This window comes from Myotis yumanensis, unplaced genomic scaffold, assembly GCF_028538775.1.
Source record: "Myotis yumanensis isolate MYYU_CA2020_CCGP unplaced genomic scaffold, mMyoYum1.0.hap1 SCAF_1, whole genome shotgun sequence".
NCBI classification, from domain to species: Eukaryota; Metazoa; Chordata; class Mammalia; order Chiroptera; family Vespertilionidae; genus Myotis; species Myotis yumanensis.
Window position 1 is genome coordinate 181145269 of NW_027223752.1, and position 14903 is coordinate 181160171.

At 42.2% G+C, this 14903-nt stretch overlaps 2 protein-coding genes across 4 annotated transcripts in view; one reads left to right on the plus strand and one right to left on the minus strand.

Annotated features, from left to right (window-relative positions):
* Positions 1 to 14903, plus strand: part of FAM13A (family with sequence similarity 13 member A) — a 273179-nt gene that overhangs the window by 21526 nt on the left and 236750 nt on the right. Inside the window, exon 1 of one of the 2 annotated variants that reach the window (XM_070392775.1) lies at positions 1099 to 1257. The exons of the other annotated variant lie outside the window; for it this stretch is intronic. Within the exon in view, the coding sequence (XP_070248876.1) occupies positions 1231 to 1257 (27 nt within the window). The 5' untranslated portion in view covers positions 1099 to 1230. Of the gene's footprint in view, positions 1 to 1098; positions 1258 to 14903 lie in introns of those variants that run through there. 2 annotated transcript variants of the gene reach the window in all.
* Positions 10450 to 12327, minus strand: LOC139006619 (beta-glucuronidase-like). Of its 2 annotated transcripts, XM_070409053.1 has the most exons (2): positions 12084 to 12163; positions 10450 to 11758 (listed from the first exon to the last, which is right to left on the minus strand). In XM_070409053.1, exons 1-2 carry the CDS (start codon positions 12142 to 12144, stop codon positions 10518 to 10520), a joined length of 1302 nt encoding a protein of 433 aa, XP_070265154.1. In that variant the 5' UTR covers positions 12145 to 12163; the 3' UTR covers positions 10450 to 10517. The 2 variants fall into 2 exon arrangements, with proteins under 2 accessions (XP_070265154.1, XP_070265146.1); XM_070409045.1 differs by having other exon boundaries at positions 10450 to 12327.

The window sequence follows — 14903 nt, forward strand, 5'->3', positions numbered from 1 at the left end:
TATTAAGGTAAAAGTAGAAAATTTTTTACATTTTTTCTTTTTAATTTTATTTTTCTATCACCATTTATCCCCCTTATACTACTTCTTCCACCTCCACCCACCTCCTACTTTTTTTTTTTTTAACGTTTTTACTGATTTTTAGAGAGAGAGGACAGGACGGCAGAGGGAGAGACAGAAATATCAATGTGAGAGAAAAACATCCATCAATTGCCTTCCACTGCCACTACCATCACCACCATTGGGGATTGAGCCTGCAACCTGGGCGTGAGCCCTGACCAGGAATCGAACCGGCAACCTTTCAGTGCACTGATGACACTCAGCCAACTGAGCCACATTGGCCAGGGCCACCCCCTACATTTTTTGTCCTAAAAATAGTACAGTTTCCTTCTGGCTTATATGAAATGGATATTTTAGCTACTAGTTCAAATATTTAGAACTTATAAAATCTGTCATATTTTCTATGACGCAGCCTATGGAGTAGGATGTTCCTGGAAGAGGCCAGTTTTCCAGCCTAAATCACATACATAGAATTATGGATGTCTGGAAGCATGTTGTTTTATGCTTATCACTGATACATGTGAATAAGATTATTTGAAAGTAATTAGAAGCAGTAAAGTAACAGCTACACAAAATAGAGCATTTTCACGAAGGACAAGTCTTACAGAATAGAGTGGAGGAAAGATTTCGATAGAATTTCACTGGTTTCTAGGGGGCCACAGAAGTGAAATCTGCCTCCAAAAAGTAAGGAAGATGCGTGCAGATGGAAACCTGAGTGTAAATGTGTGAATTTTTCTTAGAAATGAGTCGCGACAAGGAAGCAAGTTGGTGTTTTCGCTTTCTGCACTGTTAGTTCTGTTCATGAATACCACTAGCTAATCAGCATTTTACAAAAGGAAGAAGCCTGTCTGGGAGGCATCTAACAAGTCTGGTTTAAGAAAAGATGTCAGGACTTAAGACCCATGTCACATGACTCCCTGTCCTTGCCAATACTAGAGGCTGTGGATCAAATTTCAACTGCAGGCAGTCCTCCCAGCCATGTGGGTTTAACCGACAGAAGCACAACCACACTTCCGAAAATGTTAGGAGCGGCTCTGTGCTTACGGTGGGGCCTCCGGATTGGAAGCTGGTTTTCAAATCAAAGCATATCCACTGGGTGGAATTTCAGTATTTTGCTGTCATTTTGATGTTTGCATCTGGGCTTCATCTGTTCTACCAGCCACTTCTGCAAGGATGGGGGCAGGAGCTCTCGCCATCTGTGTGAGTACAGGCCGCCCCTGTCTTCCCTGGACCCGCCAGGCGCTGGAGAGGCCTCTGCCCTCCTGGTTTTGTTGAGATGTTTGTGTGACTTTGTTTTCCTTCCTAGGAGGTGGGGGCAGATTTGTTGCTTAAATTCCTATCTATTATGCAGTATTTGGGGGCATTCGGCATTCTTGTCCACTTTCCCTTTCCAAAAAAGGTGAAGGAAATCGCACGCTGAGTTTATTCGGTTGAGTCAGCTTGATGTAAGGTAGAGCACTCTGAAGCGTTTTAGGCTTTCTTTTCCTGAAAGAGTTAAATATGAATTCCCAGTTGTAGTTAAAGGAAAAATCTTGTGACTAGATTGAGAAAGAATTAAGTAAACAGTATTACCTCTGAGGATGTGTATGACATCTTTGTATTCACTTTCTTCTTTTCATTTAGTAATTCTGGAATTTCTGTTTCAGCGTGGTTGCTGAAAGTGGTGGTGAAAAGCTTGCTTGAGTAAATGTTTGTGACTCTGTAATCAACTGGGAAACTTCTAGTTGCTATACTACAGTAGCAGCAACAAGTAACACTGATAAAAAAAATCCATGGGGGAAAATGTGTATGTTTCTATGGCTAAAATGCATGAATCCCCAAAGCAATTCTGTTGGTGTTTACTTATATTTGCTACTTACTCAATCTTTCACAATAACCAAGTATTGTTAATTATGACTTACAGAATGCTATCATTAAAATTTTTATTTTGATATGTGAAAAGTGCAAAAATAGTTGTATTTATATTTCAAGTTGGTGGCATATGGGGGGGAGGGGCATTGTATTCCTTCGAGGTACTGTGTGAGAAATATTTTACTCTTTATTGTCACCTTAACTGCTCCCTGTGTTTCATCACAATTAGGTCAAATCCTTTCTTTAAAAAATTTTCAGAAAGACCTGCAAATTGTTGTAGGTTGTGATGGCATCCTAAAATATCCAGAAATATCCAGGCAATTTTGACGCATAGGCCCTGAATGGTCACCAGATGGTGCACCAGCCCCACAGATTGAATTTTCTCAGTAAACTGCAGTGTGACTCCCTCATGCTTAGAACTTTTCAGACTTCCTTTTCGCTCTGAGGCTTTTAGTATCCAGCTGGTTATCTCTATATCACTTCAAAGAGTTCTCTTCAAAATCTGGTTTTTTAAAATTTTTTTTTTGCGTATGGCTGAAATAACTGAGCTTTTACTACGGACACTAGTCTGATTTTTCCAGCTTTGTAAAAGAAACACTTAAGGACAAGAAATGTGTAGAGTGAGGCAGCAGATTGACCTTTTGTCATGAGATCGATCGGCAGTCGTTTCTGATTGTCTGATTGGATCCTTCCTTCTTGCCCTGCTGCATACATTGCTCTTACCTTGACTGTGATGCAGACTGACCCGTGTATGAAACTCCATCTATCCCTTCATTTCTATCGAAAGCATGTGCAAACTTCCAATTAAGGTTGACATAAAAAATCATACTGTTTAAAAGATTATTCACTCTGATATGATTTATATGAGTGTTTTGCTGTAGGAAGAATTGTAACATAGTATTTCAGCAATAAAGATAGATGATAAAAAAAACTTTTTCAAAAAAAATGTTTGAGGCAGCAAAGTGAGAAGTCACATGTATAAATGCATGCATATGGTCTCCTACATTCTTCTGAGTTTGGGACTTTCTACTTGGTAAACATACCTTATGTGTAGCAGCTTCTCTGGTATCCTGCTGCTGACGATAGTCTCAGACAAAATAGTAGAGTACCAAGTATTTGTGGAGTGTGTGTGGATATGTGTGTACATGCATGGATTTTTGAAGGTGGGACACAGACTGGTTTAAAGATAATCATTTCCTGTATCCATTGACTAACCAACTTTCTCTTCATTTGTTTTCCTCAATCCTACATTGGTAGTGCTGTTAGTGAAACTATAGTATGTCACCAACTTTACTTATATTTGCTTCTTAGATGTACAAAGAAGAGGTAGGTTCTTTACCAGGCAACATCTTTTTTCTCTAGGAACTTTACCACATTCTGAGGAAATCAACAGTCATATCTCATTTTATTGCACTTTATTGTGCTTCACAGATGTGGCTTTTTTTTTTAATGGAAGGCAAGACCCTCCAGCAGCAAAGAGACTGCCTTGCTTTATTGTGATACTCACTTTATTATGGTGGTCGCGAACAGTACCCGCAGTATCCCTGAGGTGTGCCTGTATTTCATCTTTGGGAGTGACTGTCATTCTTTTAAAAAATATATATATTTCATTGATTTTTTACAGAGAGGAAGGGAGAGAGATAGAGAGTTAGAAACATCGATGAGAGAGAAACATTGATCAGCTGCCTCCTGCACACCCCTTACTGGGGATGTGCCCGCAACCAAGGTACATGCCCTTGACCAGAATTGAACCTGGGACCCTTCAGTCCACAGGCCGACGCTCTATCCACTGAGCCAAACCAGTTAGGGCATATTTCTTCTTTATCTGTCTTAAAATCTGTCTCCAGATAACCACCATTCGCTCTCTGGTTATGTCCTCTGAACCACGTGGCAGCTCTTCTAAAATCTAGAAATGTTTCAACCCCTAGTGTTCCCTTTTGAGTTTGTTTCTTCCTCTCATAACATGGTTACACTTTTTAAATTAAATTAAAATTTTAATTAAAAACATTTTAAATTTCTCTGTTGCTACCAAAAGGATGATTTTCTTAAATATCCTTTGCCCACCTCTCCTTTTCTCCTCAATAGGTAATCTGGGTCAGGAGGGCTCCAATGTTTTTTTTCTCCATAAACTTGCCCTCCAAGGTAATGCACTCACTATTACGTGTTTGTTTGGTTTTTGTTTTTTTTAAATATATTTTTATTGATTTCAGAGAGGAAGGGAGAAGGAGAGAGAGATAGAAACATCAATGATGAGAGATAATCATTGATTGGCTGCCTCTTGCACACCCCCGTACTGGGGATTGAGCCCGCAACCCAGGCATGTGCCCTGACTGGGACCCGAACCATGACCTACTGGTTCATAGGTGCATGCTCAACCACTGAGCCATGCCAGTCCGGCAGAGTGTTTTCTTTTTCCTGGTGCTTCCTGGTATCTGCTCCTTTAGAGTCTTTTCTGAACCTTCTTTCTCCTCTTCCTCTAAGCAAGTGAACCCTGTTCAGCTCCCTCAAAGTGTACTCTGTCTTTAAGGTAATACATATTTGTAAGAGATTTTAAAGACCTTCCACTTCTGGGCTCCTGCTGGTCCTGTGCAGACTCCTTCTATTGCTGGTGGGGTGTCTGCCGTGAGCTTCCTCCCCATCTTCTCCTTCAGCAGCACTTACAACTGGAGCGTACAGTATTTCTGTTACTTTCCTTCTCTTCACCCTCTTAATCTGTGTGGGTTCAGAAGAAGTGATAAAATTCAACAGATTTTTATTGGGTTTGTTTTTAATAGTTTCCTCAACATTTCAATAGTACAAAATAACATAAGGACTTTTCTCTTTTTTTTCTAATGTATTTTTTTATTGATTTCAGAGGGGAAGGGAGATGGAGAGATAGAAACATCAATAAGAGAGAATCATTGACCCGCTCCCTCCTGCATACCCCACACTGGGGATCAAGCTGGCAACCCAGGCATGTGCCCTGACCAGGAATCGAACCGTGATCTCCTGGTTCATAGGTTGATGCTCAACCATTGAGCCACACTGGCCAGACTTTACTTTTTAATCATTTTAATCTGAGTTGTAGAAATTAGTTGGACTTATTTGTAAGTGCACTACAGGTGATCCAAGATATTTTTAAGTATATATTTGCATAGAGAAATCAGTATCTTAAAAATTTCATTTCATTAAAACCTAACTTTTCAATGAATGTTTAAAGATTCTCAGATCTTAATTTTTCAGAGCATAACCTCTTTTGAGATTATGATTTTTTAAATTGAGGTATAATTGACACACATTATATTACTTTCAGGTGTACAATATAATGATTTGATATTGTATATGTTGCAAAATGGTCACCACAACAGGTGTAGTTAACATCTATACCATACCTAGTTACAGTTTTTTCTGGTGATGAAAACTTTTAATTTACTCAGCAACTTTCAAATATGCAATACAGTATTAACTGTAGTCACCATGCTCTTCATTCATCCCCGTGACTTATTTTATAATTGGGAATTTGTACCTTTGACCCCCTTCACCCATTTTTACTCACTCCCATTCCCCGGCCTCTGGCCATCACCAATCTGTTCTGTATCTATGAACTTGATATTTTATTAAATTCCACATGTAATTGAGATCATGTAGTATTTATCTTTTCACTTAGCAGAATGCTCTTAAGGTTCATTGAGGTTGTCACAGATGGTAAGATTTCATTTGTTCTTATGGCTAAATAACATCCCATTACACACACACACACACACACACACACCCATCCATGAACTACTGCAAACCTACTTTTGCCCCCTCCCCCCACCCACACATACCACATTTTCTTTATCCATTCAACCATTGATGGACACTTATTTTCATGATTACACCCAGATGTCAGTTGTAGGAATGAATTTTTTCCCTTACAAGTAGTATGTGATCTTTGATGCTGTGAAAATCATGTCCAACCACAACCTTTCACCTGATGTTTTGGTATTCACTGATAATCCTTGATGGAATCATTTGTGACATGATTTATGGAAAGTGGTGATTTTCTGATTCTCTCATTCTTTGTTTAGCTGTGGCATGCTACTGTAAAGAGGAACTTTAGTTTTGAAACCCTTTCTCTCACTGTTCATAGTATCACTGGATTCAGGTATTTTTATTTACATAATATGTTATAATCAATTTCAGTTGTTACGCCCGGTGCTCCAGATGTCCCAAATTTGGCCGGTAGGAGCCCGTTTAAGCTGGCCCACAGGTCTTTTTTACACACCCCATTAGTCCTTGAGCGTTACATTGCTTTCTGGAACCAGATGTCTTTAGTGCTTTCCTTGCACCCCTTTTATTTGGTGGTGGAGTGACTTTCTATTCCACACACTCTTGGTTAGACTTATGAGTCCTAGCCCAGTTCCAGCGAATTTTAAAGCACACGCTGAATTTAACCAGCGATGTAATCTGTCCTTCAAAGTACCTTAAATTCGTGGTACTTAAATTCTTGGAGGATTGCCTTAAGGAAACACAGACCACTGGTTTCAGTAGTGTAAAATCGATTTTGTATTAGGCTGTGCAAACAGAGAGCTGCATGTTGTGCTGTGCCCCTTGGGCCCTCCTAGAACCACCGATACTGAAGGTTTGGGAAATGCAGTGGTATGTCGTGGTTGAGAGGCACTGGAGCCAGAGCACCCGAGGGTTACATTCTAGCTCTAGAAATTTCTAGTCCTGTCAACGTAGGCAAGTTTTCTTAGTGCCTTAGTTATCCTGTCCCACTGGGAATAGTAAGTATGCCTACTGATAGGGTTGTTTGAACATTTAGAGATGATAAATTTAAAGCGCTTGTAACAGGGTCTGGCACAAAGTCAGCACTCAGTGAACGTTAGCTGTTATAAAACTTCCAGGCTTCTGCAATTCACTGTTTATTAGATGGATAGAAGTATTCCCTATTCAGGTTGGCATATCAGAAATCTTGATGTTGCTTCTGAGCATATCTTACTTTATTTTAAGGAGACCAAGAAACATGTAAATAACCTTCCTTTGCTACAAGAGGAAGAATTCGGTTTCTCAGTTCTAGCAAGGCCGCTGGACTCCCCAGCACGTGCTTTTGGATTCTCCCCGCTTCCTGCTTGGAGACGCTTGGAGCACGGGCCTCTGCCCTCAGATTGCCTGCGAGTGACTCCTGGCTACACCACATCCTTGATGCAACCTGAAGCACATTTCTTGGCTCCTCTGTGCCTTTGTAAAATGGGGATCACAAAGGTACCTTCCCTTCCTAGTGTGTCTTTATTAGGATCTAATGAGTGAAAGCATCTGAAGTAGCTGAAGCTGTGAATGACGTAGTCAGTAAACACTCCATAAAAGTCGCCATTGCTACCATTCTGATTTTCTTTTTTCTAAAGCTCTGGACTTTTATCTGCTTGATTATTCTTTATTTTTTTTAAAAAAAGAACTACTTTAGATACCTGAACTGGTGAGCAGGAATTTTTCCCAGGGTCTTGTCTCATGGAATCCAAGAATGAAGCTTCAGACCAGAGGCATTCAAACAAGGCAGGAGTTTATTGCAAACAAACACAGGCTCCCGCTCAGGAGAGAAAGTCAAATGGGTTGCCCCCCAAAGCATTCTGCTCTTCCCCTTATACTGGCTAAAGGCCCACTCTTGGTCTGTCTGGGCTGTGCCATTCTCTGATTGGTTCCTGGCCTTTTTGCAACATTTTGTTTTGCACTTGCAAGAAAAACATCCTTGTTTCAAAACACCCTGTTTTTCTGCTATCCATCCTGTTTTTCTGCCTATCCTGTTTGATGCAAAACACATTTTTTGCTGGTTTCAGCTAGCTCCACCATTCCTCCTTCTCCCACCCCTCTTTCCCTATCTACCTAATTCAATTGCCCTTTAACTCCTTTCACTTTCATCAATAGGTGTGTGTGTGTGTTTTACTGAACAGAAATAGAGTGGATCGCCACATGGAAGGCACAGCTGGAGAACCTGGGTCAGAAAGGGCAGCTAAAGGACCATAGCAACACCAGTGATGCAGGTGGCAAGAGTTAATTTGATGCTTAGTTAATGTAACCATCCTGTGAGCACTGTAGTTGGAGTCAGTTAGCTCCAACCAGTTTTCTGGCCTTGTGCTAGTCCACCCAAGATTCAGTGGCCTTGCCCGGCTGGTGAGGTTCAGTGGTTGAGCTTCCACCCATGAACCAAGAGGTTGCTGGTTCGATTCTTAGTCAGAGTACTTGCCCAGTTGCAGGCTTGATCCCCAGTTGGGGGCTTGCAGGAGGCAGTCCATCAGTGTTTCTCTCTCATTGATGTTTCTCTCTCTCACTCTAAAAATCAATAAAAATATATTTTTTAAAATAAATAAAGATTCAGTGGCCTGCGGGAGAAGGGGTCTGATTGGCCTGGTGGAGACCCCGAGCCCAACCTTTGCTAAAGGCAGGATGGTCGTTTTGAGTGGCAGTCTCATCAAAGCTGCTCATGACAAGGGTGCAGTCAATCCCAAAAAAGCAGTCAGGATTTATTACTGGAAAAAAAGTGGCATGGAGACTGGGTGATCCCAAATCATCAAATACTTGTACAGTCATAGTGCATGCATTATCTTAGCTTTCTAAATGATTTTTTATTAAAAAAAATAAAGGCATGAGTGAGATCATCTGATATTTATCTTCCTCCGACTGGCTTATTTTGCTTACATAATGCTCTCCAGGTCCATCCATGCTGTTGCAAATGGTAGGAGTTCCTTCCTTTTTACAGCAGCATAGTATTCCATTGTGTAGATGTACCACAGTTTTTCAATCCACTCATCTGCTGATGGGCACATAGGCTGTTTCCAAATCTTAGCTATTGTAAATTGTGCTGCTATGAACATGGGGTGCATATATCCTTTCTGATTGGTGTTTCTAGTTTCTTGGGATATATTCCTAGAAATGGGATCACTGGATCAAATGGGAGTTCCATTTTTAGTTTTTTTTTTGAGGAAACTCCATACTGTTCTCCACAGTGGCTGCACCAGTCTGCATTCCCACGAGCAGTGCACAAGGGTTCCTTTTTCTCCGTATCCTCGCCAGCACCTGTCATTTGTTGATTTGTTGATGATAGCCATTGTGACAGGTGTGAGATGGTACCTCATTGTTGTTTTGATTTGCATCTCTCGGTTGATTAGTGACTTTGAGCATGTTTTCATTTGTCACTTGGCCTTCCTTATATCCTCTTTTGAAAAGTGTCTATTTAGGTCCGTTGCCCCCCCTTTTTTTTTTTAGATTTATTCATTTATTTTGATTTTTTAAAATTTTTCCCTTTATTGAATAAGATATTACAAATGTGTCCTTATCCCACCAATGTCCCCTCATCCCCCTCATCCTGCCCTCAGCCCCTGTCGTCCACATCCATCACTTATTCTTATATGCAAGCATACAAGTCCTTTGGTTGATCTTTCCCCCTCACCCCGCCCCCCCCCCCCCCCCCCCCCGCTTTCCCTCCGAGTTTTGAGCATCTGATCGATGCTTCTCCATCTCTACATCTGTTTTTGTTCATCGGTTTACGTTGTTCATTATAATCCACAAATGAGTGAGAGCATGTGATATTTATCTTTCTCTGACTGACTTATTTCACTTAGCATAATGCTCTCCAGCTCCATCCATGCTGTTGCAAATGGTAAGAGTTCCTTCCTTTTTACAGCAGCATAGTATTCCATTGTGTAGATGTGCCAAAGTTTTTTAATTCATTCATATGCTGATGGGCACTTAGGCTGTTTCCAAATCTTAGCTATTGTAAATTGTGCTGCTATGAACATAGGGATGCATATATCCTTTCTGATTGGTGTTTCTGGTTTCTTGGGATATATTCCTAGAAGTGGAATCACTGGGTCAAATGGAAGTTCCATTTTTAGTTTTTTGAGGAAACTCCATACTGTTCTCCACAGTGGCTGCACCAGTCTGCATTCCCACCAGCAGTGAACGAGGGTTCCTCTTTCTCCACATCCTCACCAGCACTTGTCGTTTTTTGATTTGTTGATGATAGCCATTCTGACAGGTGTGAGATGGTACGTCATTGTCGTTTTGATTTGCATCTCTCGGATGATTAGTGACTTTGAACATGTTCTCTTATGTCTCTCAGCCTTATGTATGTCCTCTTTCAAAAAGTGTCTATTTAGGTCCGTTGCCCATTTTTTGATTGGGTTGTTTATCTTCCTTTTGTTAAGTTTTATGAGTTCCCTGTAAATGTTGGAGATTAAACCCTTATCAGAGATATCATTGGCAAATATGTTCTCCCATGTAGTGGGCTTTCTTGTTGTTTTGTAGATGGTTTCTTTTGCTGTGTAGCAGCTTTTTATTTTGATGTAGTCCCATTAGTTTATTTTCTCCTTAGTTTCCATTGCCCTAGGAGCTGTATCGGTGAAGATACTGCTTTGGCATATGTCTGAGATTTTGCTGCCTGTGGATTCCTCTAATTTTTTTTTTTCCCCAGTATTAGAAAATCCTTTATTTTCACCTCTAATGTTCCCTTCTAGCAAATGACTATAAAATCCAGACCAGAAACTCTCCTGATGCCACACATAGGCCAGGAGGCACTTTGTCGGCGGTAGCCACTGCCCTCACCTGGGAAGGAGGGGCTGACAGCTGGTGTCAACCAAGAGACAGTTCTTGGGTTACCAGGTAAACGGGCTATTTACCAGATACGGTGGCTTCTCAGCTGCCGGGTGGTACCCAGTCTCGTTGGCAAGTTTCCAGTATCTCTCTCGCAAGAGGAATGCTGCACCTTTTGGTTGTCTCTGGCGAGTGAAGATCCCCTTTTTATTTCCTATTACTCTCTCCGGTGATTGGTCAGTCATAAAATCGGCAAAATTCCAGATGAGCTCTCCAACCACATATTCTTTGCATTTTTGATCCAGAACCAAATGATACTGCTCGAGCAGACTTTTCTGGTACTCTTCACTGAACATCAGAGGTGGATCCTGGTGAAGCCCTGTGATGGCTTCCGCCCCATACTCGCTCTGAATAATCGGCTTCTGATAGGTCCTGTACCAGTTCTCAAACTGGGTGGCCAGCTGCAGCTGAATCACCTCCAGGTGCCCGTAGTCATGATACCAGGACAAGTAGCTGTTCACACAGATGACATCCACGTACGGTGCCCCGAGGTCTGTGTCATATTTGGAGTTGGTCACAAAGGTCACGGGCCGGGAGGGGTCCAAGGCTTTGGTGTGAGCAATCAGCGTCTTGAAGTAGTAACCTGCAGGTTCCAGGAAGGAAGTGGGCTCATTGGCCACAGACCACATCACAACAGCTGGGTGATTCTTGTCCCTGCGCACCAGCTCCTCCATCACCTCAAGGTGGTGCTGCAGAGACTGGTTGCTGTAGCTCTGGCTTAGCTTGATGCCCACGCCAGGGCTCTCATCAATGACCACGATCCCATACTGGTCACAGAGCTGCATCACCTCCTCCGCATAGGGGTAGTGGCTGGTACGGAAGGCGTTGGCACCAAGCCAGAGAAGCAAGTTGAAGTCCTTCATCAGCAGTGGCCAGTCGAAGTCCCTCCCTCGGATGTCTGAATCCTCATGCTTGTTGACCCCATGGAAATAGAAAGGTTTCCCGTTAATGAGGAACTGGTTCTTTGTGACAGCCACGGTGCGAATCCCCACCGGGAGAGTGTAGAAGTCAGACATGGACCCGGCTGCTGTCTGAACAGTCAGCCTCACCTCCAATGAGTACAGGTAGGCAGGGTGCTCATGCATCAGGTATGGCCACCAGAGGTGGGCATTGGGCACCTGCAGCTGGCCGCGGCCTCCAGTCCCCCGGGCCACAATATTGCCTTCCTCATCCTGAAGGTACACTTCCAGCTGGAAGTGTTCACTGCCCTGGGTGGAAATCTGGTAGTGCACCAGCCCAGTGTTTTGGTCCACGCTGGTGGTGACGTCGATGTCATCAATGTAGGTGGTGGGCATGGTATAGAGGACCACCGGCCGGTGCAGTCCCGCGTAGTTGAAGAAGTCAAAGTTTGTGCTCTGGACAAAGTAACGGTTGGGGTACATGGAGGTATCCGTCCGGTAGAGGATGGTCCCTGGCGGCAGGGTGTGGGGGGCGAGTGTGTTGTTGATGGCGATGGTGATGCGGCAGGAGGACAGGGGCCCACTCTGGACCAGCTTGCTGATGTCAGCCTCGAACGGAAGGTGGCCCCCCTCATGCTCTGCCACATGGACCCCATTCACCCACACAATGGCATAGTAGTGGGCGCTGCCAATCCTCAGCACCACTCTTGTGCTCAGGTCCTGGGTCCATCGCTGGGGCAGTGTTGCCACTCGTTCATACCACACCCAGCCGACAAAGCCACGCAGCTGCCCATCCTGGCCCACATCATTGAAGCTGGAGGGAACAGGCATGTCCAAGGTGGGACCCGACTCCCTCAGCGGCGACCGGTACCACTGCTGCTCGAAGCCCCGGAACCGATTTTCGGAGAAGTCGGCGCGGAACTTCCAGAGGCCATCGAGGTCCTTGCACTCCCGCGACGCGCTCTCCCGGGGGTACAGCATCCCGCCCTGCAGCGCCAGCCCGCAGCCCCAGAGGAGCGCCCCCAGCACGGCCCCGGCGATCACCGCCCCGCCATGGTCTCCCGGATTCCTCTAATTTTATAGTTTCCCATCTTAGGTTTAAGTCCTTTATTCATTTTCAGTTTATTTTTGTGTATGGTGTAAGTTGCTGGTCTAGTTTCATTTTTTTTGCATATATCTGTTCAGTTTTCCCAACACCATTTATTGAAGAAACTATCTTGACTCCGTTGTATGCTCTTGCCTCCTTTATCAAATATTAATTGAGCATAGTGGTTTGGGTCGATTTCTGGGTTCTCTATTCCATTGGTCTATATATCTGTTCTTGTGCCAGTACCAGCCACTTTTGAGAACGTGGCTTTGTAATACAGCTTGATATCTGGTGTTGAGATCCCACCTACTTTGTCCTTCTTTCTCAGGATTGCTGCAGCTATTTGAGCTCTTTTTTTATTCCATATGAATTTTTGGAGAGTTCATTCTAGATCTGTGAAATATACCGTTGATATTTTAATGGGGATTGCATTGAATCTATAGATTGCTTTGTGTAGTATGGACATTTTAATGATGTGGATTCTACCAATCCATGAACACGGTATGTTCTTCCATCTGTTTATGTCTTCCTCTATCTCTTTTTTTAGTGTCCTGTAGTTTTCTGAGTACAGGCCTTTTACCTCCTTAGTTAAGTTTATTCCTTGGTATATTAATTTTTTTTTTTTTTTTTTTTGCTGCAATGGTAAGTGGTATTTTTTTTTAATCTCTCTGTAAGTTCACTATTTGTGTATGAAAATGCATAGGTTCCTTGGCATTAATTTTGTATCCTGCTACATTGCCAAATTCATTTATTAAGTCTAATAATTTTTTGATGGAGTCTTTAGGGCAGGGGTCCTCAAACTACGGCCCGCGGGCCACATGCAAATACAAATATTGTATTTGTTCCCGTTTTGGTTTTTTACTTCAAAATAAGATGTGCAGTGTGCATAGGAATTTGTTCATAGTTTTTTTTTAACTATAGTCCGGCCCTCCAACGGTCTGAGGGACAGTGAACTGGCCCCCTGTTTGAAAAGTTTGAGGACCCCCTGCTTTAGGGTTTTCTATGTACAGTATCATGTCATCTGCGAATAATGACAGTTTTACATCTTTTCCAATGTGAATACCTTTTATTTCCCCTTCTTGTCTAATTGCAATGGCTAATACTTCCAGTACTATGTTGAACAGGAGTGGTGAGAGTGGGTATCCCTGTCTTTTCCTGTTCTTAGGGGAAATGGTGTTAGTTTTTGTCCATTGAGTATGATGTTGGCTGTGGGTTTGTCATATATGGCTTTTATTATGTTGAGGTATGATCATTCTATTCCCACCTTGCTGAGAGTTTTTATCAATCAAGGGTGTTGGATTTTGTCAAATGCTTTTTCTGCGTCAATTTGATATGACTATGTGATTTTTATCTCTCAATTTGTTTACGTGATGTATCACGTTTATTGATTTGCGGATATTGTACCATCCTTGCATCCCTGGGATAAATGTTACTTGGTCATGGTGTGTGATCTTTCTGATAAAATGCTGGATCCGATTTGCTAGAATTTTGTTGAGGATTTTGGCATATATGTTCATGAGGGATATTGACCTGTAATTATCATTCTTTTTAGAGCGAGTAGAAGGAGAGGAGAGACAGAGAGAGACACATTTATGTGAGACATCGATTGGTTGCCTCTGCATGCACTCCCCAACCAGGGCCGGGATCATTCCTGCAATGGAGGTGCATTCCCTTGACTAGAATTAAACCCAGGATCCTTCAGTCCTTGGGCCCATACTCTGTCCACTGAACCATACTAGCTAGGGCTGTGAGCTGTTTTTAATTCTACATTTGAGACTAATATTCAAAGTTTCATTAATACTGATTATTTTTGGCTACTTACTCACCAGATATACCTGATTGACTAAAATTTTCCATGTGGTCAGTTGAAGGAGATTAAAGTATTTTTAAACCCACAAGAAAAAATATTGTTAGCTGTTACAAATTTGGCTTGATTAATAAATGCATAATTTCCTTGATAACTGAGAAAATAGTTCTTACTCTACTACTGCTCTATAGTAGCTAACACTATCCCATATTTATAATATTAATATATACTAAATGAATATTGTAACTTTATATTTGTTTAGTTTTCACAAGAGAAATCTGGCTTTCAAATATGACCTCTTAAAAGATGCAGATATTTCAAGGAAAGTTGGTCTGATCCTTCAGAGTGTAAGATTCAAAATCAAATTGAGATTACAGGGAGCCAACTCAAAATCAGGGTTGTAGAATTAACTTTGTATAATGGTCTTGGGTCATATACAGCATTTATCGTACTATCTATACTAATAATACAGGGATATGCAAATTGTCCAGGATGCCATCACAGTAACAGTAATGACCAGCAGGCTGCGTGGGGCGACCAAGCTGGCATGGGGGTTAGTGAGGGACAACCAAACGACTGAACAGTAGGCTGCGTG